This window comes from Mesoplodon bidens, assembly GCF_964165515.1.
Source record: "Mesoplodon bidens genome assembly, chromosome: 3".
Taxonomy (NCBI): Eukaryota; Metazoa; Chordata; class Mammalia; order Artiodactyla; family Ziphiidae; genus Mesoplodon; species Mesoplodon bidens.
In genome coordinates, this window is record NC_138178.1 from 130468168 (window position 1) to 130490699 (window position 22532).

The window sequence follows — 22532 nt, forward strand, 5'->3', positions numbered from 1 at the left end:
TGTATCACTTTGAAACACAAAATCAAAACAAATTTAAGAATACTATATTACACGTGTTTTCAAAACTTTCTTTCTGTACTCTCTTTATAGGTTATATGTAAAGTCAGATGTGCAACTGAACTTGACAAACACAAGTAAGTTTCATGAGTAGCAAGATCTATATTTTGTTTCACAGTACGCTTCCCAAGGTAGCAGGGCTTTGTAGTTGAGGCTGCCTTAGCAGTTTTATAGATCAAGTAGTTAGATTAGTTTATAGGAAGTGAATTGAGTAATCCGGTCGTTCCCCTTCAGCAGTATTGCTGCAAACACCTTTTTTTGCTGCTCTGTCACTGGCCCACTTCAGATGTCAGATGTTTTAGTACTGTTTCATAGGGTCCACAAATACTCAAGATAGATTATGTTGTTTAGAGTAAGAATATATAGTACAGTTCCATGAAATAAGTAATATTTCAGTACTGATTCACCTCAAAAATGAGATTGCTAAACCTGGGAATCAGAAGACTTGGGTTTCAGACCAATTCTCCCACAAACCTGCCAGCTATGCAACTCATCTAACGTCTTGGTGCTTTGTTTCCTAAACTACTATAATCCTCTGGATGCATGGATAATTTCAAGATCCATTTTGGGTTTCAAAGTATATAATTATTATTTTTATTATTTAATCTGAAGGAATATTAAGATCTAAACTTCTCAAACTAAAATCTTTGTACTTTGCATGTATACTTAATAAAGATTGCTTGTTACAGATTACACATTACCTTCAATTTTTCCTTGTGTAAATTACTCCCAAAGGCAAACAACATTTTATGATTCCCACTATTGAAAGTGACCAAAATGGAAGATACTAGAATGGCAAATAAATTTCTAGATCATGTTAATTTGGGGTATAAATGTATTTGAACTAGGATTACTTTCATACAGGAAGCTGTTCCAGCTACTTGATACAGAGAGCCACACCTTACCTGAAGAGTTTAAAAATTAGAGGTGGTCCAATTTTTCTTAGGGGGAAGTGGTTAAGCATTTTACTTTGGGAGTAGTTCTGTATGCATAGTAAGTATGCAACTTTATAAGAAGATGAGGTATTGATGTGTGTGTGAAACTCTACGTATATTGTCCCTATGTTCCTCTTTAGTCTTGTTTGAAAGAAATGTTTGCTATAGATAATCAGATGTTCATAAAACTGAACATTGTTTAAAACACATTTCCCTTACCTCTTAAAGTTAATATTAGTGATCAATTTAAATTTATATACTGTATATTAATTTTCCAAGCAAATTATAAAAACCTGATAATTCTTAGAATGGAAAGGTCAATGAAAATGTGCTCAGCAGTTACAAAAATGAAAAATTCAGGATTACTTGAATTAATGTTAAAATAGTCCAATATTATTCTTCCTGGTAGAGACAACTGAATTCAAGTCCACATGAGATTATTTTTAAATTAGTGCTTTAGAATCTCATGCCATTTTTAAATGGCTTAGATACTAATTCCATAATGGCAAAAATATCCCAAGTAACTCTGAGTAATTATTAAATTTGTATTAAATTAAATTACAAGCAGTTTAAACTGAAGGAATTATTGTACTTAAAGTAAGTACACGCGAATTCAGTATTAAGTTTAATTTCTCATTAGTTTTATAAACATCTAATAAACTCATTTTTTTCTTTCAGAATTCTGTTGCATTTGGGCTTTATATTGGCAAGCCTTCTCTTTTTAGTGGTGAACTTGACTTGTGCAATGCTAGTCCACGGAGATGTCCCAGAAAATCAGTTGAAATGGACTGTGTTTGTTCGAGCATTAATTAACGATAGCCTGTTTATTCTTTGTGCCATCTCTTTAGTTAGTTACATATGCAAAATTACAAAAATGTCATCAGCAAATGTCTACCTCGAATCAAAGGTAAGTATATTTCTTAAATTTATACTTGAAAATCTAACTTCAAATCTTCATCCTATGAACCATATTTTAATGGAAATTTTATAATTCTTCAGAAAGCATTCTGAATGTCAGGTACATTTTTGAGCGTGAAAGAATGATCACAAGAAATTAAAAGGTATTCAAAACTTAGCCCTTACTAAACAATGTTTTTTTTTAAAAAAAAAGAAGCTCATGATGAGCATATTGTATTTTCTATGACTTATATCCTCTACACTGGAGGCTAATTAAATGATATAAACCAGAATTTATACGAATGTATCACAAATAGTCTAATATACAAAGCCATACTAACAAGATTTCATCAGTAAGGGTGACAGTATTGCCGTTAAACAAATTTACTGCATCATGTCTATTTGTATTTGGGTTAGCAATGTTAAGATGTCATATTGGTAAAGGGGTGTTTATTTGTATAAAGGTTTAGAAAATGTTACTTCACCCCATAATATGAAGTCCCTACGACATTTGAAACAGCTAGTCATGTGACTAAATTTATAAATGCCTTGCTTCTCCCTTTCCTTATACTTTGGGTCAGTAAACAAAAGCCAGTGTTAACCTATTAACAGAAAACCCTGAATGTTTCTACTGTTGTTGATTGACAATGTGGTTGAGTGATGAATCAGTGTCCCAGTGTATGTATGGCATTGGATGTGGGGTGTAGATGTATGGATATTGGCTCATAGCCCATCGCAGGCTGAGTTCCTCATCTATGCTTCCAGAGTGGTGTTGGGCTCGTTGGGCTTATGCATACATACAAGCTTGCTTTAATGTGGCATCATTGCCTATTCACTGAAGATAAACAAGATAGTGTCTTAAACGGAACAGTCTTCTGAAATATTTTTAGACTTCTATATTGTTATTATCCTTAATATAGTCCTACTAAAGTTAATTAAATGCATGGTAATTAACTTGTCCTTTAAGTTTACGTGGAGATGTTACCTTTATTTTTTAAACATATATCAGTAGAAATATAAATATAGAAATAAAAATAGAAATAGAGGAGAGAGACAGATAGACAGACAGACTTACTTTCAACCCATTAATCTCACCCAGAGAATTATTTTATTCAACTTCTAAATTTTACTTCCTAAAAGTTAAATATTTTAGCTAACTCTGGCTTCAGTTTCAGTGTTAAGAATAATACACTCACTGTTGTTGTGGTGCATAACCTTTTGGTGTAGCAACAGCATCTTTTCATAGTGTGATAACATCACCATAGAATCCATACCTCTTGTTGTCTAGTGATAAAGCATACACAGATGTGGTTGAATTTAAAGGGCTTCTTTTCTGAATACCTAGCAACTTTCTAAGTTTGGTTTTACTCACTCTGATATAGAAAATTCTCTGAATAGAGTTAATTTGCCAGTTTCAGGAGGGAAGTTCATCTGATAACTCCTCCAGAATTATTTCAAATACCTTTCCCTCGCTATCATATGAAAGGTATTAAATTTAAAAGGTACATGGATTCAGAATTCTCTAGGAACACTACAGAGAAACATGTTCAAATACATACCTATAAAGGTAAATATAATATGAGATATTAGATTATTTGTATTATATGTTCCATAGTTCTTGGTCTTCCTAAATTAGGTTATAAACTTCTTTATTCAAGTAGTATGTCATCTTGCTTTCACCTTCTCTTTGTAAAATCACTAGGCTCATTTTTGTGTTTTGACTTCTATAACAACATATAGTCATGGCCATTTCTTTTATTCAATCAACAAATGTCTGTTGAGCATTTATATCCTCCACTTTCAAACTGACCTTGTTTCTTGCTATCTCTCAGAGAGTTTCCTTAAAGTTCAGACTTCAGTCTGTTTTTCTCTTTATTCTTCCTTCCTTCTTCTACATATTTGGTGATAATGAGATCCTCCATGATTTGTCTCAACCAATCTTACCTACCTTATTTCTAAATGGCACACAATATGCTTCCCTGTCTGTATATCCTTAGGCCGTTTCATCTTCCAGGAATGTTTTTCCCTCCCAGTGCTCTATTCCTGTTTGTCCTTATCTTACCCAACTTTAAAGGCATAACTCTAATGTTACCCCCCCCCTTTTTTTTTTTTTTTTTTTTTGCGGTACGCGGGCTTCTCACTGCTGTGGCCTCTCCCGTTGCGGAGCACATGCTCCAGACGCGCAGGCTCAGCGGCCATGGCTCACGGACCCAGCTGCTCCGCGGTATGGGTATCTTCCCGGACCGGGGCACGAACCCGTGTTCCCCTGCATCGGCAGCAGACTCTCAACCACTGTGCCACCAGGGAAACCCTACCCCTTTTTATGACCTCAATTTGGTCCCTTCTCCTCCATCTCCAGAATAAAATTTAGAAATAACTCTCTATCTGAATTCTTTTAAATTTAATTTTATACTTTTAGCAACTAGAACAATGCTGTGATTTGGGTCTTTTTCAAAGTAGCAACTCTAACTTGCGTTTTAAATATTAGTTATTGTCAATTTGAATAGTTTATTTCTGCTCTTTCATTTTTTAATTTTTGTTACATTTTTCCATATCTATGTTCTTATATAGATACTTAATTTATTATTTTGTAAACTAATAAAGGTATTAAGAGCAATATGTTTTCTCAAGTACTGCCTTGGCAGCTTTCCATAATATTGTTATATTATAGCAACATTCTTATTTAACAACAAAAAAAGAAAATTTTCTATTTGGATTCCAGCCATGTCTCAAATACTACATATTTACACATCAGTGCGAATTACACATTATCTCTACATATAGATAGATACTATCTCTACACTCCCTTTGGTGGAAAGTCTAAAATTCAGATATCTGTCCTCTTCAGGCCCCCTAACCTCCATAAGAAATTATCAGTTTTACCTTCTGCTTGATTGTCCATGCATATGAATGTGGCCTACTAAACAATGTAGAATTTCTGTACTCCAGGTTCTTGTTAGAAAAAATTTACTATCAACTGTTAAATTCAAAGGCTTAATTGCTGGAAAAATTACCTGAAGTATGTACAGTCTGTCCATTTCCCTGTCTATTCCATATCTTCTCCTCTGCCCAATCCAGTTCATTACAGAATTGTATTCTGAGACTACATTGTACCCTGGATAGAATTGTCTTTCCCAACATATACTGTGACATTATGCTTTGGCCTACATCAAGAAATATGTATGAAATTCTTGTAAGAAACATTTATCTTAAAGTCTCTACTGTATTATGTTCTTAAGGATATTGTCCATACAATCAATGTTCCCTAGAAAAGATCTTTTCCTCCAATTCAGTACTAGGTAAAACATTATTGATTAAATTCTTCTTTTCCCTGGCTACTATGTTGTTCAGAGGCAAATATGTGACTCACCTTTATATCAATCGTAGATGACCTTATGATACTCATATTTGGTTCTGGGTCTACCTCTAGTTTCATCTCACTTTCTTACCCCCACCCCCGCACATTCCTATGTTTATTTTTTATTCTGTGTGTATCTCTGTAACTACTTCAAATTCTCTTTTGCAATGAGGGTGATACAAATAAAAAATGGGATTGGATATACTTTGGGATATGTTTATATCTCTTTTTCAGGTATATTGATTTTTTAATTAATATGAAAAGACCTTAGTGAGAGACAGTATATCATAGTGATTAAGAGCTGGAAACCTGGGATCAGAGAGATAAGGATCTAAATAAATCCCATCTCTCCTGTTCATTGGCTGTATGACATTGCACAAGTAACAGTACATCTAAGCATCACTCTCCTGATCTGTAAAATGGAAATGACAGTATTGATCTCATAAGTTGTTTGAGGGTAAAAGTAGTACCTACCTTATAAAGGTGTTATAAGAATTAAATTAAAATGCATATAAAGTGTTTAGTATAATACCTCGCACTTGGGAATGCGTTAACTTACAAATGTTAGCCATAATTATCCTAATGTGTACTAAGGGATGGTAATGTGGCTTCAGGAAGTTCTTGAATACCTGAAATTGTTGGCAAATTGTATCTGGAGACAGATCCTATATATGTAATCAAATTCTCAAAAGGAACAGTGTAAAAGAATAAGGATTACTGAAGAACAGGATCTCTCTTTTAAATAATTTATTGTAATTTTATTTGACTCTATTTATATCCCATCCCACACAGATTTTGTAAGGGTTGAAGTCTCTGATAGATTATATTTCATTGTTTAACTCATTTTTCTTAGAAATTTTTGGAACATGTATTGTTGAAATTATGTAATGGCCTTTTTATTTGTTTTTTTTTTCTTTTTTTGATATTAGCTTTTAAGTTTTTGTCTATTGCTGACATTTCAAGTGTGTCTCATTAACTTTAAACAAAATATTATAGTTTTTTATATAAACTCTTTATAGGGTAAACAAATAGTTTATATTTATTGATATGATTGTTTGTTGGTATTGGCCCTTTTCTCCCATTAAGGTTTTTTTATTGCTGTTTGCTTTGCCTTTATTTGTATGATTTCTGTGGTATATTTGAATTTATTTACTTCTATCAGAATTATAACTTTTAACATTAAAATGCACACAATAAAATTATTTTTATTCTAATATTCCTTTCCATTTTAGAAAAAAATAAGCATATTTATAAGAATATAGGAGACATATCATTTTTAATGGAAAAAATAACTGATTGGCACAAAAAGGTGTAAACCGATGGTAGATGCTTAGTCCCTATAATGGCAAGTTAGAATTATCTACATGAAAGACCACTCAAAGGTGGGGTGGGAATAAAAGTTAAGCTTTCAGCCTTACACCTCTGGTCAAGGACACATACAATTTTATACCTGGATAAGAGTGTAAAAGGAATCATTATCTGACTCAAGGTCAGCTTATCTCCCTGCCCAGTTAGCCATTTACAAATAATGCATTTTCTCTCTCTCTCCCGAATGTCTAACAGTTTTAATTACTATGTAAACCTTTCTGCCCCATGTTCACTCAATCCTTGAGCCATATTAATTAATGTATTAGGATGGGAGGCATCGTTAGCATCTTGCAGAAACACAATAACATTCAGCTAAACTACATTTCTGATCTTTCATGCAGACCAGCTGATCCTATAAGACTAATGAAGGAGTGTATGGTAATTTAGGCCATAATTAAAGAAATAGGCTAAAATGCCATTAGTGTCTCACTTCCACCATCCTGAAATATGACTTCACCAGAATTTGGTGAGGATGGTGGTAAAAAAAAATAGAGGCTGCATCATCCTCTGTAATAGGAATGATTGCCACCTTCCCAATATTCTGTTATAATTTCTCTCCTGAGTCACTGGGATTTTCTTTATCTATCTTAAGCTGTGGTACTTCTTTAATTTACTGCTTTCATTACTCCAGTTCTTATACCCCAAGCCTTATTTCCTATTCTGTTCTATTCTGTTGCTGAGCCAACCCTCCACACATTTGTCCCATTTGAAAAATCCCTGCTTACAACCCTGGGTTTATATATTTTATCTACTCCTAAGCTCAAGTAGCTTTCCCTTATACTTCTAGACTCTTTTACTAGACCAGCCAGCATTTTCAGAATTTTTTATTTTTCCATGGTCATAAGGTCCATCCACTAAAAGCCATCTATTCTGTAATGGTAGGGTCATAGGAGCCAGAGATCTAATTTCATTGTGTCTTAGCACCGTGAAACTCTTTTTTTTTTTTTTTTTTTTTTTTTGCGGCACGCGGGCCTCTCACTGCTGCGGCCTCTCCTGTTGCGGGGCACAGGCTCCGGACGCGCAGGCTCAGCGGCCATGGCTCACGGGCCCAGCCGCTCCGCGGCATATGGGATCCTCCCAGACCGGGGCACGAACCCATATCCCCTGCATCGGCAGGCGGACTCTCAACCACTGCGCCACCAGGGAGGCCCGTGAAACTCTTTTTGAGACTGTTTTAGACCTTATAATTATCAAAATACATTTTAAAATTTATTAATTGAGACTACCTTATTTTCTTATTTTTGATGCTTAGTTTGGCATTCTAATTTCAAAATGGAAGTAGCATTTGTGAGATGAATTCAAAAACTATGTGCAGGGTTCTACTTCTGGTATTGGCTCAGTAGCTTCCATTGGACCCAACCTTCTACAGAAAGCAAAGATAAATTCTGGACAAAATATAAAAAGCACTGAAGGCACTGGAGAGCAACCCCTTAGAAGAAGGAACCGACACTGAGTGAGTTTCCTATTTTTTACAGCTTCTAGCCTGAGGGAAAGTCCCATCCATGGGGCAGCCAAAACTTGAAGAGAAACCTGCTATTTTACTTGCTTGAAGAATCATAGGACAAAATTCAAGAAACTATTCCAGATGGAAAGTGAGTGGGAAATCTCGGGAAGAAGATAGCCAGATAGAGGAAGCTCCAAATTCTGATTATAAACTCTGCCAAATTTTTATCTGATACCTGAACTAAGCATGTGCAGGACATACTCCAAGCAGCAGCACAGTTAAGGATAAAGAAAGGATAAAGAACTGAGATTTCAGCTGCTATCCATTCATGGGAGATAGTTTGGGATTTGAGTCTAGCCAGGTTAATTATTTGCTAAAAATAAAAAAATAAAAAAAATTTAAGGGAAAAAAAGGAAAATCAATACGTTTCAGAGGACTATAACAGCATCCAGACTCTAAAACATGGCACTCACAATGTCCAAAACACAATCCAAGGTCTCTAGATATATGAAGAAACAGGAAAAATTTAACTCATACTCAAGAACAAAAAACAGAACTCAAAAAGCAATCATTGGTGGCAGTCCCCCACAGATGACCCAGATGTTGGATTTATCAGACAAAGATTTTATAATATGCTCAAGGATGTGAAGGAAAATATATTTGAATGAATGAATAAATAAGAAATCTCAGAGAAATAGAAGCTATTTTTAAAAACTACCAGAAATTTTAGAATTAAAAAATACAGTATTTAAATAGTCACTAGTTGTGCTTAGCAGCAGATTGGAGATGAAAGAAGAGTCAATGAACTTAAATCAAAAGAAATTATCCAATCTGAAGGACAGAGGATATTGGGGGTAAAGATGATAATAAAATGAACAGAGCTTCAGGGCCAAATTATGTATAATTGGTACTCCCAAAGGAAAAGAAGGAGAAAATGAGATTGGAAAAAAATATTTGAAGAAATGTGACCTAAATTTTCCAGTTTTGATGAAAGATATAAATTTATAGTTTCATGAAGCTCAACGAAGCCCAATCAGGATAAATATATAGAAAATCTTACCTAAGTTCATTGTACTCAAAGTGCTTAAAATCAAAAAGAAAAAGAAAATTTTGAGAGCAAAGAAAAATGACATATACATAAGGGAACATTTATTCAAATGATCACTCACTTCTCATCAGATATAATGGAGCCAGAAAACTTGGAAACAATATCTTTGAAATGCTGAAAGAAAAATGCTGTCAACTCTGAAATCTACATCAAGTGAAAATATTCATAAAGAATGATGAAGAAATAAAAAACATCTTCAGATAAAAGAAAACTAAGAGGGTTCATTACCAACAGACCTATACTACAAGAAATGCTAAGAAAAATCTACAGACTGATGGGAAATAAAATCAGCTTGGATTTTAGGCCTTCAGGAAGGAATGAAGAACACAAGAAATAATAAATATTTGGGTAAATATAATTTCTTAATTTCTTTAAAATAAATGTGACTGTGCAAAGCAAAAATTATAACATAATGTGAGGCTTACATATGTAGATATCATACATAATTCTCTATATAGTATATATAACAACTATAGCACTATAGCATCAAGGACAGGGCCTATATGGTTGAAATTCTTACATTTTACATCAAGTGGTATGATATTAACTATTGCTTAGACTGTGAAAAGTTAAGGATATATATTATAATCCCTAGAGCAGTGATTCTCAAACTTTTTGGTCTCAAGATCCCATTACACTCCTAAGAATTATTGAGGACCCCAAAGAGCTTTTGGTTATGTAGATTATATCTACCTATATATACATTTTAGAAAAAAAATTGAGAAATTTAAAAAATATTCATTTATTAATTCATTTAAAATGCCAATAATAAATCCATTATATGTTAACATGAATAACATATTTTATGCTAAATAATTATATTTTCCAAAACAAAAATAAATAGCGAGAAGATTGACATTGTTATACATTTTGCAAATCTCTTTAATGTCTGACATAATAGAAGACAGCTGGATTTTCATGTCTGCTTCTGCATTCAATCTGTTGTGATATGTTGTTTAGGTTGAAGTATATGAAGAAAATCCATCCTCACAAATATATGTAGTTGGAAAATGGAGGAGAATTTTAATAGCCTTTTCAGATAATTGTGGATATTCTTCTTTAATACTACACCAAAACTCTGAAGTGGAGGTTTCTTAAAGGTTAGTTGCCGTGTGGAATCTAAAATGATATTAGTGAACTTTCTGTACTCTCCATTGGTCTATCTTGCACTTTGAATGAGTTTGTAACATCATGCATTGATCATTAGAAAAGAGTGGTCACAGATCTTCAAAATGTTGATACATTTCATTAGATAGTAACCTAAATCACATTTGTTAATATCACCAGCAATCTCATCAGAAAAGTATTTAAGTTTTGGGAAGCTGCCAGTCTTACAGTGGATACAAATGCTTACAATTTTTCAAAAGTTTTGATTTTCACTTGTAAGTTCATATTTCATCATTGGCCATAAATACTGTCAGATGTTTTCTTTGACATGACAGGCTCATTTCATTTATTTTTCAAAAAATATATGCCCATTAACCAAGTCTGAATAACCATTGTTTGTCTGCCATAGTTGTCTGTTAAGTAGAAAATGGGATTTCATGAAAAAAGAGGTTAGTTCAGCTCACAAGTCAAGTAATCACATAAGTGCTTCTCCTCAAGACAACTACTATGCTTCAGGATGCAGCAGAATTTCTTTAACTGCGTGTCTTATTTCATCACACAGAATATTAAATAGACACGTACTCTAGGCTCAGTATTTAATAAATATTTTCACTGCTTCATCAATGATATTCTTTTTTTCTTCCTTTTTTTTTTTTGTCTGCATTGGGTCTTCATTGCTGCGCGTGGGCTTTCTCTAGTTGCAGAGAGGAGGGTCTACTCTTTGTTGTGGTGCACAGGCTTCTCATTGCAGTGGCTTCTCCTGCTGCAGTGCACGGGATCTAGGCGCACAGGCTTCAGTAGTTGCAGCACTCGGGCTCAGTAGTTGTGGCGCACGGGCTCTAGGGTGAGCGGGCTTCAGTAGTTGTGGCTCACAGGCCTAGTTGTTCCACAGCATGTGGGGTCTTCCTGGAACAGGGATCGAACCCGTATCGCCTGCACTGGCAGGTGGATTCTTAACCACTGTACCATCCGGGAAGTCCCTTCATCAAGGAGATTCTTAAGTGAAGCTTTCTTTTTTAACTGGGAGTGCATAGTAGTGAAGAATACAATACAGTTTGGTGACACTGCATTGATTTGTGCTAAGACTGAAAGTTTTACCCACCATTGCTTTTGTACCATTAGTGAGATTATCAGTACAATTGGCCCAGGATAAACAATCAGAAGAATTTTCAACACTTTGAATATTTCAGTACTACTTGTGTTTCTTCTCAGGCATTGACATAAAAGAATGCCCTCTTGGATGATTAGTTGCTACTGAATGAATATAAACAAAATGATGAATGAATTTTGAACATAAAAAAATTATGAATATAATTGATGAATATAAACAAAATTAGTCCTTCTATATCAGATTAATATATTTGTAAGGCAAAAATACAAGTCTATTGACAATACATTAAATCACTATGTTTTCAGCTAAATCTTTGAATCAGTGAATTTCTATCTTGGAAAATGACAATGCCATAATTTCTTTTATGGACTTTTCATCCAGCAGGCATTCAGCAATATTAACTGTACAAGGCTTTACTAGTCTCTCATCTACTATGAGTGCTTCGCCAGCCAATGCAATATAGTAATTTAACCTGTAAAATGCCTGAGTGGCTTTTTAATTTCTAGTTTGGAAAGTAATAAAAACAATTCGTGGTGTTTAAAGTGCTCACCACACCTGCATTTAAAATTTCAATTCCTTGTGCTTTATACTCTGAATGATTGGTCTCAAAATGATGCTGCAGCTTAACTTGGACATAATGTTCTGTCGCAGCAGACACAATAAGGTAAGTTATTAACGTTTATAAAACCTATTGAAAGTTAGTTTTCATTGCACTTCATTTGATAAAACAAAACAAGAAATCAGTTTCACCCAATTACTTTGATGTAGATTTCTTTCTTCATTGAACCAGAGAATTCTAACACTTTCATCTTTCTCAGCATCTTAGAGGTAAATAAAGAAGCTGTATGTAGAGAAAAATATTTTTTATTGTGACAAAATATACGTAACATAAAATTTACCATTTTAAGCATTTTTAAATGTACAGTGCAGTGGCATTAAGTACATTCACACTGTTGTGCAACCATCACCACTATCCATCTCCAGAACATCTTCATCATCCCACACTGAAACTTTGTACCAGTGAAACACTAAGTCCCCAATCCTCAGCCAATAATCCATTCTTAAATATGAAAAAAAATATAAATTTTTCATCTTAGAGTAAAATGATTAATTTCTAAAATAGTTTAATGTTAAATTAAAAAACTTTTAAGTGTTTGAAAAAAATTCTTAAATATTATAAAACAAATCTGTAAATTGTACCTATTCTTGTTGTGCTGCCATGTAGATACAAGGAAAATTTTAGGATTTTAAAATAACTACTTGTTTGGTAATAATGAGGTTTTATCAGATATAGCAGGTATAACCAAAGAAAACTAACAAGAACCCAGTAAAATTACAGAGAACAAGCTGAGTTAATCTCTGAAAATGCATATATTTATACTCTGATTCTATTATATCAGGAATCTAGAAAACACAAGAACACACATGTACACAGAGTGTTGACACCATCACATGTCATAGAGCCACTGGGAAACTCTGCTGTGTATACAAAAGAGAATGAGAATACAATAGGCAAATAACATCTTAGTACTCTTTTTTTAAATCATTTTGATTTTGATCTTTAAGGTCCCTGGACCACACTTTAAGAACTGTTGCCCTAGAACAACCACTTAAGGCAAAAAGCAAAACAAAACAAAACAAAGAAATAGAAAAGTATAGTTAAAAGTTCAATAGATAAATTAAAATGGAGTTCTAAAAAATATTCAATTAACCCACAAGAATGCAGAAAATGATGGATAGAGGAGCAACAAATAAACAATGTCAACAAAAAAGCACAAGAAGGGCAAACAGAAAGCAAATAGTAAAATGTAAGACCTAAATCTAAACATATCACTAATTATATTAAATGTTAATGGAGTAAACACTCCTGTTAAAATGTAGAGACTATCAAAATGAATTTCTAAAAAAACAAGACCCATCTATACTCTGGCTTCTGGAATGCACTTTAAATAAATATAAAGACAGATATAAGTTAAAAATAATCAGATGGAAAACTAATATACTATTCATTCAGTAAGTATTAGAAGGCACTTTAATATCAGATAAAAGAGACTTCAAGACAAAGGGTATTACCAGATATAAAAAGGTAAGCAAAGAATATTGCCAAATATAAAGAAGTACATTTCATCAGAAAGACATAAAAATCATAAATGTGTACATGAAGCCAAATAGTAGGAATAAAGAGGGGAAAAAAGACTTAACAAATAGTAAGAAAAAAAGGGGGAAAAAATCTCTACAATCATAGTTGGAGATTTTAATGCCCCATACTCAGAAGTTGATAAAAGAAAAAATCAGTAGACATAGAAAATCTGAACAACACTATCAACACCCCTGAGCCAACTGACTCCCAATAACTGGAGGATATACATTCCTTTCAGTTGATCATGGAAATGGCCATCAAAATAAACCATACAGTGGACCATAAGACAGGTATCAATCGAAGAATGAAAAGGACTGGAATCAAAGAATGTAGTCTGGCCACAATGCAATTAAGTATCAATAACAACATGATATCTTCTTAAAAATCCAAATATTTAGAAATTATGCAACATAATTACAAATAACCCATGGGAAAAAGAAGAAATCACAAGGGAAATTAGAAAATATTTCAAACTGAAGAATAGTGAAAAACAATATACCAATATTTGTGGGATGCAGCTAAAATAATGCTTGAAGAGAAAAATACAGCTTTAAATGCTATATTAGAAAAGGAGAAAGATATAAAATCAGTGACCTAAGGTTTCACCTTAGAAACAACTGGGGGAAACTATGAAAAAGTTTTTTGTTTTTTGTTTTTAAGTTAGCCCAAAGTAAGTAGAAGGACTGAAATAATAAAGATAAAAATAGAAATCAATGAAACAGAAAATAAACTATAGAGAAATTAAAGCCAAAAGTTAATTCTTCTAATAGATCAACAAATTTGATGTACCAAAAAAGGCAGAGTGAAAATACAAATTGCCAATACCATGAATAAAAGAGGGACAATCACAATAGATCTTATAGACATTAAAAGAAAAATGAGGAAATATTATGAGCAACTCCTTGTGGATAAATTTGACAACTTAGATGAAATGGACAAATTAAAAAAAATACAACATCACAAAATTAATTAAAGATAAAATACCAAATATAAATAGCCCCATATTTATTAAAGAAAGTGAATTTGTTATCAGAAATTTCCCTCAAAACTCCAAACCTAGATGGTTCACTGGTTAATTTTATCAAATATTTAAAGAAGAAATAACACCAATAGTAAACAAAGTCTTTTGAAAATAGAGGAGAAAGTAACACTTCCTAACATGTTTTATGAGAACAGCATTACTCTGATACCAAAACTTGACAAGGACATTATTAAACAAATAAAAATTATACACTAGTATCCCTTATGCTTAGAGATACAGAATCTAAGCAGCATATAAAAAGGATAATACATCATGACTAAAAAGAGTTTATCCAAGGAATGCAACATTGGTTTAACATTTGAAAATCAGTCACTGTAATTCACTACGTTGAGAGAATAAAGGAGAAAAACCGAATAATCATTTGAATAGATGTAGAAAAAACATTTGACAAAATTCAGCACCATGAATTTTAAATTCATGATTTAAAATAACATGATTATTAAAAATTTAATAACATGAATAAAATTCATGATTTAAAAATAACAATGAAATGTTCAGCCAATAAGGAATAGAAGGAATGTTCCTCAACCTGATAAAGGAGGTCTATAAAAAACCTGCAATCAGTGTCATACTTAAAGTATTGAATGTTTTGCCCCTAAGGTTGGGAACAAAGCAAGGATGCCCACTCTCACCATTTCTATTCAATATTCTAATAAAACAAAAACAAAAAGGTATAAAATTGGAAATTAAGAAGTAAAACTGTCTCTAATTGTAGATAACATGATTGTTTATGTAAACCATCCTAAGGAATCTAATAAACAGCTACTAGCAAATTATCAGGATACAAGGTCAAAATACAAAATTACATTGTATTTTCATATATACCAGGAGCAGTTAGAAAATGAAATTCAAAAAGCAATTCTATAACATTAATAGCATAAAAAAACAAAATACTTAGGAATAAATTTTACAAAAAACAAGCAATACCTCTATACTAAAAACTATAAAATAATGCTGAGAAAAATTGAAAAGACATAAATCAATGAAGACCATTGTTCATGGATTAGAAGATGCAGTATTTTTAAGATGGCAATTCTCCCCAAAATGATTTATAGATTCAATGCAATCCCAATCATAACACTACCTTGAGGTTTTAAAAATAGAAATTGACAAGTTTATTCTAAAATTTATATGGAAATAAAAAGGACCCAAAATACTTAAGAAGTAGCACTTTCCAATAGAACTTTCTGCAATGATGAAAATGTTCTATATCTGCACTATTCAGTATGTGACTACTGAGCACTCGAAAGAGGGCTAGTCCAAAAGAAACCGATCTTTTAATTTAATTTAGTTTAAATGTGAATATGTAAGTACTCACATGTGGCTAATGGCTATTATATTGAACAGTGCAGAAGGTAACTCTGAAAAAGAAGAGGACTTAGACTACATGACTTTGAAACTTAGTATAAAGCTACAGTAATTAAGACAGTGTGTTACTGGCATGAAACAGATTAATGAAACAGAATAGAGAGCCTGGAAACAATCCACACTTATGTAGTCTTTGATTTTTGACAAAGAAGCTAAAGCAATTCAAAGGGAAAGGAAATCTTTTTAGCTAGGAGTGCTGGAAGAACTGGTTATCCACATGAAATAAAATGAAACTTTAGCTCCATCTCATATTATACACACACAAAAAAATTCAAAATGGATTGCAAACTTAAATATAACTGAAAAAATTCTAAAGCTTTTAAAACCAAACACAGGAAACTATCTTTACAATTTGGTTATAGGCAAAGATCTCTTAGGCAGGTCATTGAAAGTAATCACAAAAGAATAAATTCATAAACTAGACTTAATTAAAATTTAAAATTTCCCATCAAAAGACAAGACTAAGAAAATGCAAAGGCAAGACACAGACTTCAAGAAAATATTTGCAATACATACATCTGATAAGGAACTCATTTCCGGCATACATAGAGACTGCCTACAACTCAATAATTTTCAAAAAGACAACCCAATTTAAAAATGTTCAAAGATATGAACAGACTTTTCACAAAGAAGATATACAAATGGCCAATAAGCACAATATCATTAGTCATCCGGGGAAATGCAAATTAAAACCAAAACATCCACCAGCATGGCTAAAATGAAAAAGATTGACAACCCCAAATGTTGTCTAGGAATTGGAACAACTGGAACTCCCATACTTTGTTGGAAGTACATCCATTTTGGAAAAAGATCTGGCAGTCTCTTATACAGCTGAACTTATACCTACCGTATGACCCAGCAATTCCACTGTTAGGTATTTACCTAAAAGAAGTGAAAGCAGCGTATGTCCAGAAAAAGATTTGAATAAGAACGTTCAGAAACAGTCCATCAACAGAAAAAATGGATAAACAAATTCTCATGTAAACAAATTCATGTAATTATACAGTGGAATTAGTGTGGCTAACTGTCCTGGTTTGCCCGGCACTGAGAAGTTTTGGGGGACGTGGGACTTTCAGTCTAAAACTAGGAAACTTTTTTTTTTTAATGGGAAACTTATGAGCAAACCAGGAGTTGGTCACCCTAATTGTCCACCTCAGTAATACAAACACCTAACTACTGGTACATCCAACAACATGGATGAATCTCAAAACATTATGCTAAGTGAATGATACCTACACAAGGAGTTCATATCCTATGATTCCATTTATGTGAAGTTCTAGAGTAGGCAGAACTAAGTTGTGGTAAAAGACAAAAGCAGGAGAGTATTTGTGCTGGGGAGTTGGTTAATGGGGAAGGGATGTGAGGGAACATTCGGGAGTGATGGTAATGTTCTCTATTTGTATACACATTTGTCAAAACTCAATGAATGGTAAGTTGAGTTTTCTGCATATCTGCATCTAAAAATACCTGTAAACAAATACTGAACTCTAGTTAATGATATGCATGCTGGAGTGAGGTCTAACTCTTCTTTACTTGCCAAGTGTGGAATGTCTAAAAATGTGGTATGTAGATGTCAGAGGTGGAAGAAGGGAGAATCATTCCTTGAGGATTGCTCCTGAGTGGAATTGTTTGTCATGACTTTTCAGTTTAGGAAGATTTTCTTTAACTTTTCGACACCACTTTCCAGGTGGCTGAATCCATATCTTTTGTTTTATAATCCTGTATTTTGTGGGAAGGATCTTATTTTGTTTTCTAAATCGGTGGGCTTCTTTCTCTGTTATAGGCAGGTAATTTGACTGCAATTTTATTAATTGCTTTGATATTATTCTTTGCTCTTTTCTCATACTTTTGTAGTTTTTATAGGATTTACAAGTATAAGCAGAGTATCTCCATATTATGAGATGTATTTTTAGCAGTCACTTTATTTCTCAAAGCAGTGACTGTAAATTTACTTATGGTTATATTAAAGGACAGTAACGCTTACAGCATTCTAACTTTTCTTGCTACCTAACTTTTCTTTAATAATATAGTACTTTTAAAATGGAAACTGGATTGCTTTTAGATTAGCTTTTTATTAACAACGTTTTTAGGGAGATTCACAAAAATAAAAAATCGCATTGTAGAAAACTTTAGCCTTGATTAAAAAATTTAATCTTGCTAGAATTTTATTTATTTTCACACATCCTTTTTGCTATGGTAGTAGGTCAGCTCAGAGAAGGTACTCTTTTGCTATTTCAACATCTCAAGATATATTTCATCTTTTAGTTTGCTTTCTTCTCATATATGTCTAAAATGTGTTGTTCTTGTAAGGAAATCAGTTATAACAATGGTTCTCAATCCTACCAAACCCAGTGACCCCTTCTAATAACATTTTAATAACCTATTTCTATCCTGAAATTAATAGATTGTTTAACATACCTACACACATAACTTCAAATGTTCAGTGCAATTGCCCTAACTGTAATATAAAGAGGAAATAAAAGGAAAGTAATTAATAAATATTTCAGTATGTAAATTTGGGGTGATGTAGTAGTCAGATGCTTGTATCTATATATAGAAATTGTGACTGAGACAGCTATAAATGCACACTGTTACAGGTGTGTTGCTTTGGTGCTTTACATACCACAAGCATTATTGTTGTCAGTTTCATGCCTTTCTGAAATAGTTGACCATTCTTGATAAAGTTCTGAACAAAAAATGAAGGACAAATTTCCCTCAATTTACAGTATTTGGGGAAATGGTGAAAGCCTTAGTAATAAAATATTTTGGATTTGAAAGTGCATTTGGGTGCCTGCATCATTTTGTTATCAACATAACAGCATCAATAGAGGAATAACATCAACTAACAAAATCTAATAGAACAAAGCAAATAGCACAGGAGTTGTATTTCTATTTTAATTTTTCATCGTACTGGAAATTAAGTGTATCAAATGGACTAATGCTTTTATTTCCCATTCTTTTCTCATTATGACAAAACTACCTCTCTGATTAACATCAATTAAAGCTCAGATCTTTTGCCAAGTTGTTTATTCCTATACTACTTAAGGTAACCTTGGCAGAACAAAATTTTCCTCCAGCTGCCACTGGGCAAGTTGGCAAAGAACTTATTTGTATTAAAAGGGTAGTTTAAACACAAGTGGTTCTAAAAATAGGAATTGTAAAGCAAGATAATCAAGAGTTTATTTCAACTGGTGCTCACTCAGTGTTTTCTAGGAGTGCATTGCAAGAGGTGACTATATTGTATATGGATGAATGGCTTGTCATGACAAATGTGCAGGGTTTCATGATGATGAATTTTTTTTCTTTTAGGGTATGTCTCTGTGCCAGACTGTTGTCGTAGGCTCTGTAGTCATTCTTCTCTATTCTTCAAGAGCATGTTATAATTTGGTGGTGATCACCATATCTCAGGATACATTAGAAAGTCCATTTAATTATGGCTGGGATAATCTTTCAGATAAGGTAAGTACCTAGCATGTATTGCCAATCTAAGTGTATGATAATGAAGTTAGCCTGACTAGGAGAACCTTTTAAGTGCTTGACTTACAAACACTTTTATGGAATCTCTAGCTACTATCAGTAATCATACTTAAAAGTTCTATGTTTAAAAATCCTCATTTATATGTGGCACTTGAAATCATTCTTCAGAGAGAACTTCTCCCAAAGTAGTGTTTTCTTTTCTTTTTGTTAATAATACTAACAGTGCCTTAAATCTGTTGGTCATAAACCTATTTTACTAGTTTTTAAAGGATAGTGTTTAAATATCTCTAGATAAATTGGTTGCCTGTCATTAGCTAGTGAATATGGTTATGTGTTTAATTTGTTAGGATGACCTAAATATTTGGTTCGGTTTTAGATGTATGACTTTTATGAAAATCTGGCATTATCAGTCTTGATAATGGGAGAGCATTCGTAGTTCCTTGGGTGTCCAGGTGTGTTCTGTAGTGATTCCTGGTGTCCTAGCTATGCATATTTGACTTCCCAGCATTCTCCATCCTTTTCCTAGAAGTACATTTTGACATGGATACATGTCATATCTTTATTTATATTAATTTAACTTTGTACTGAATTTAAGGCATTGTGGGATACTATTTTATCAGAATTTCAGTTATCTTTCTAAGAAGGAATTTTCACGTGTGGTTCCATGTAGCAGATTCCCTTCACTCCTTTTCCCATTTCTCTCTTCCCACATCTATTAGAATAGAAACAAATCCAACATGGAGTTTAAGCCCAAAAGCATGTTTTTAAGTAGCAACAGAGCTGAGCGACTTGCATGTTACATTTCTCTACAGGTATAACTCAGGGTAAGTGTAATTATTTTGCCTTTGGAGCAGCTGGAACCAGTAGTCTCTTTTATAATTCTCCTTAGACTATGGGGCCTAAACCGTCTACCCCATTACCCATGTATTTAAAATATTTTCATAAATTGATGTATTGAAAAAGTTAGTACCTCTTTATTCTATTTAATAACAAAGCATTTTTATGACCTTTAAAGGATAAATATCATTACATGAGAAACCATAAAATATAGAAAATTAATTTAGAGTTTTATGTGCTTGTAAGTTGATGTTTTAACTTAACCCTACCTCAAGCAAGTTGATTGTGGAGGGTGATTTCTTACACATAAAACAGATTTTAAAATTGCTCTGCCATATTCTATTTACAGGCTCATGTAAAAGACATAAGTGGAGAAGAGTATATAGTATTTGGAATGGTCCTCTTTCTGTGGGAACATGTGCCAGCATGGTCGGTGGTACTGTTTTTCCGGGCACAGAGATTAAACCAGAACTTGGTATGATGTCATAATATTACCTAATGTCTGTTCTCCTTATTTTAAAAAATAATGGAACATTTATATTGATTTTCTATTTTTGGCAAAGACTAAAAAGCATTATAGATCCCAGCCTCCTTTCTTAGTTGAAAAGTAAATCTTCTTATGCTATCTAATACTTTGTTCACAGGCACCTGCTGGCATGATAAATAGTCACAGTTACAGTTCCAGAGCATACTTCTTTGACAATCCAAGACGATATGATAGTGATGATGATTTGCCAAGACTGGGAAGTTCAAGAGAAGGAAGGTAGATGTACTGAATTAGTACTGACATAGATTCAAAAGAACAAATCTAAGCTTTAACCCAAATATGAAAAGGGTGATTTGCTGATATATGTCAATAAATAAGATCATTTAACATTGGAGCTTAGAACAGTAGATGTTAAACCCATGATGGGACCTGTACTATAAAGAATTATCATCTGATTCTAAGCCCATATATTACCTTTATTTGAGAAATGCCTTTGGGGGTAAAATGGTACCATTTCATTGCAGGATTCCTTGTTAGTTCAGAGCTGATGGGGGTTGGTGAGCAGGGAAGAAATACTATTATAGTGATTTTATATGTTTCCATATCTAGTCTGCTGTTCAAAATCCACAGAGAAACCCTAGATAAAACTCTTGCAAAGCTTAGATGCCATAGAAAATCTTCATGTGCCCTACTTGTTCCAAAATCTTTGCAAGTCCATACCATTAGCTATGTGGCAGTGCAAAGAGAAAGCCTTAATGCACACATTAATGCTTTGAGTTTGATGTAAAAGTTTGATGTAAAGCCTTAATGCTTTGAGTTTTATGTAGCATTTTCTATAATCCTCACTTCATCTGGACAAGTTACTTAACCTCAGTTTTTTTAGTCTGTTTTCATCTGTAAGATAGGGATGATAATAGAACCTATCTGATAGGATTGTTGTAAAGATTAAATGAGTGTATGTGTGTGCAAACATACTGTACATATGTATGTATATTCACATATACATATATATACACACACACAAACATGTCTTAGAATAGAACCTACTACATAATAAGCACTATATTGTTATTATCTGATAATCAAGTTCTACTACTTTTGAGTGGTATTAATTCATTATTTTCTAATATGTGATATAGAATCAATGATATTAGATAAAAGTCATTGAATTTTGTAGAGAGCCATTATGTTATTTGGCAAAGAACATATTTCAATATATTCGATACTAACTGTATTATAAAATTCATTGAAAACTAAAAATGCCAACATGACTTATTACATCCTGATCACAGTCCTTTGGCTTTTTTGCCCTTTTTTGTTGCAGTTTATCAAATTCACAAGGTTTGGGCTGGTATGGCACCATGACTGGGTGTGGCAGCAACAGTTACACAGTCTCTCCCCACCTGAATGGACCTATGACAGATACTGCTCCTTTGCTCTTTACTTGTAGTAATTTAGATATGAACAATCACCATAGCTTATATGTAACACCACAAAACTGATGGCATTACCAAGTCGTGATTCTTCAATCGTTTTCCATGAATGTGTATATCCTGTGTGTTTAAATTACATCTACATAAACATTCCATTATCTGTTGCAACCGAAAACAAAGCCTGGAAATGTGGCCATGTCCAGTGGGGGACACGGCTGTTACTTTTGACCTCGACCTGGTAAAATGAAGTGCAGTGGAAAGTTTGGAGCGGGAGAAAAGAGGGATTAGATCTTAAGGCACTTGATGGCCTCCAAACATCCTGACTTTGGAACGTCAAATGCGTAGTTGCATATTTGCACTTTT

At 33.2% G+C, this 22532-nt stretch overlaps 1 protein-coding gene across 1 annotated transcript in view; it reads left to right on the forward strand.

The window, feature by feature from the left end:
• The window catches only part of GPR137C (G protein-coupled receptor 137C), a gene marked incomplete at its 5' end in the record, with an annotated part of 52750 nt that extends 30475 nt beyond the window's left edge, over positions 1–22275 (forward strand). The window contains 9 exon segments of the mRNA XM_081228932.1: positions 91–134; positions 1671–1899; positions 8091–8099; positions 8101–8170; positions 8173–8207; positions 19245–19394; positions 20599–20724; positions 20894–21012; positions 22061–22275. Coding sequence (XP_081085058.1) covers positions 91–134; positions 1671–1899; positions 8091–8099; positions 8101–8170; positions 8173–8207; positions 19245–19394; positions 20599–20724; positions 20894–21012; positions 22061–22238 — 960 coding nt within the window. The 3' untranslated portion in view covers positions 22239–22275.
• Between the last annotated feature and the right edge of the window lie 257 nt (positions 22276–22532).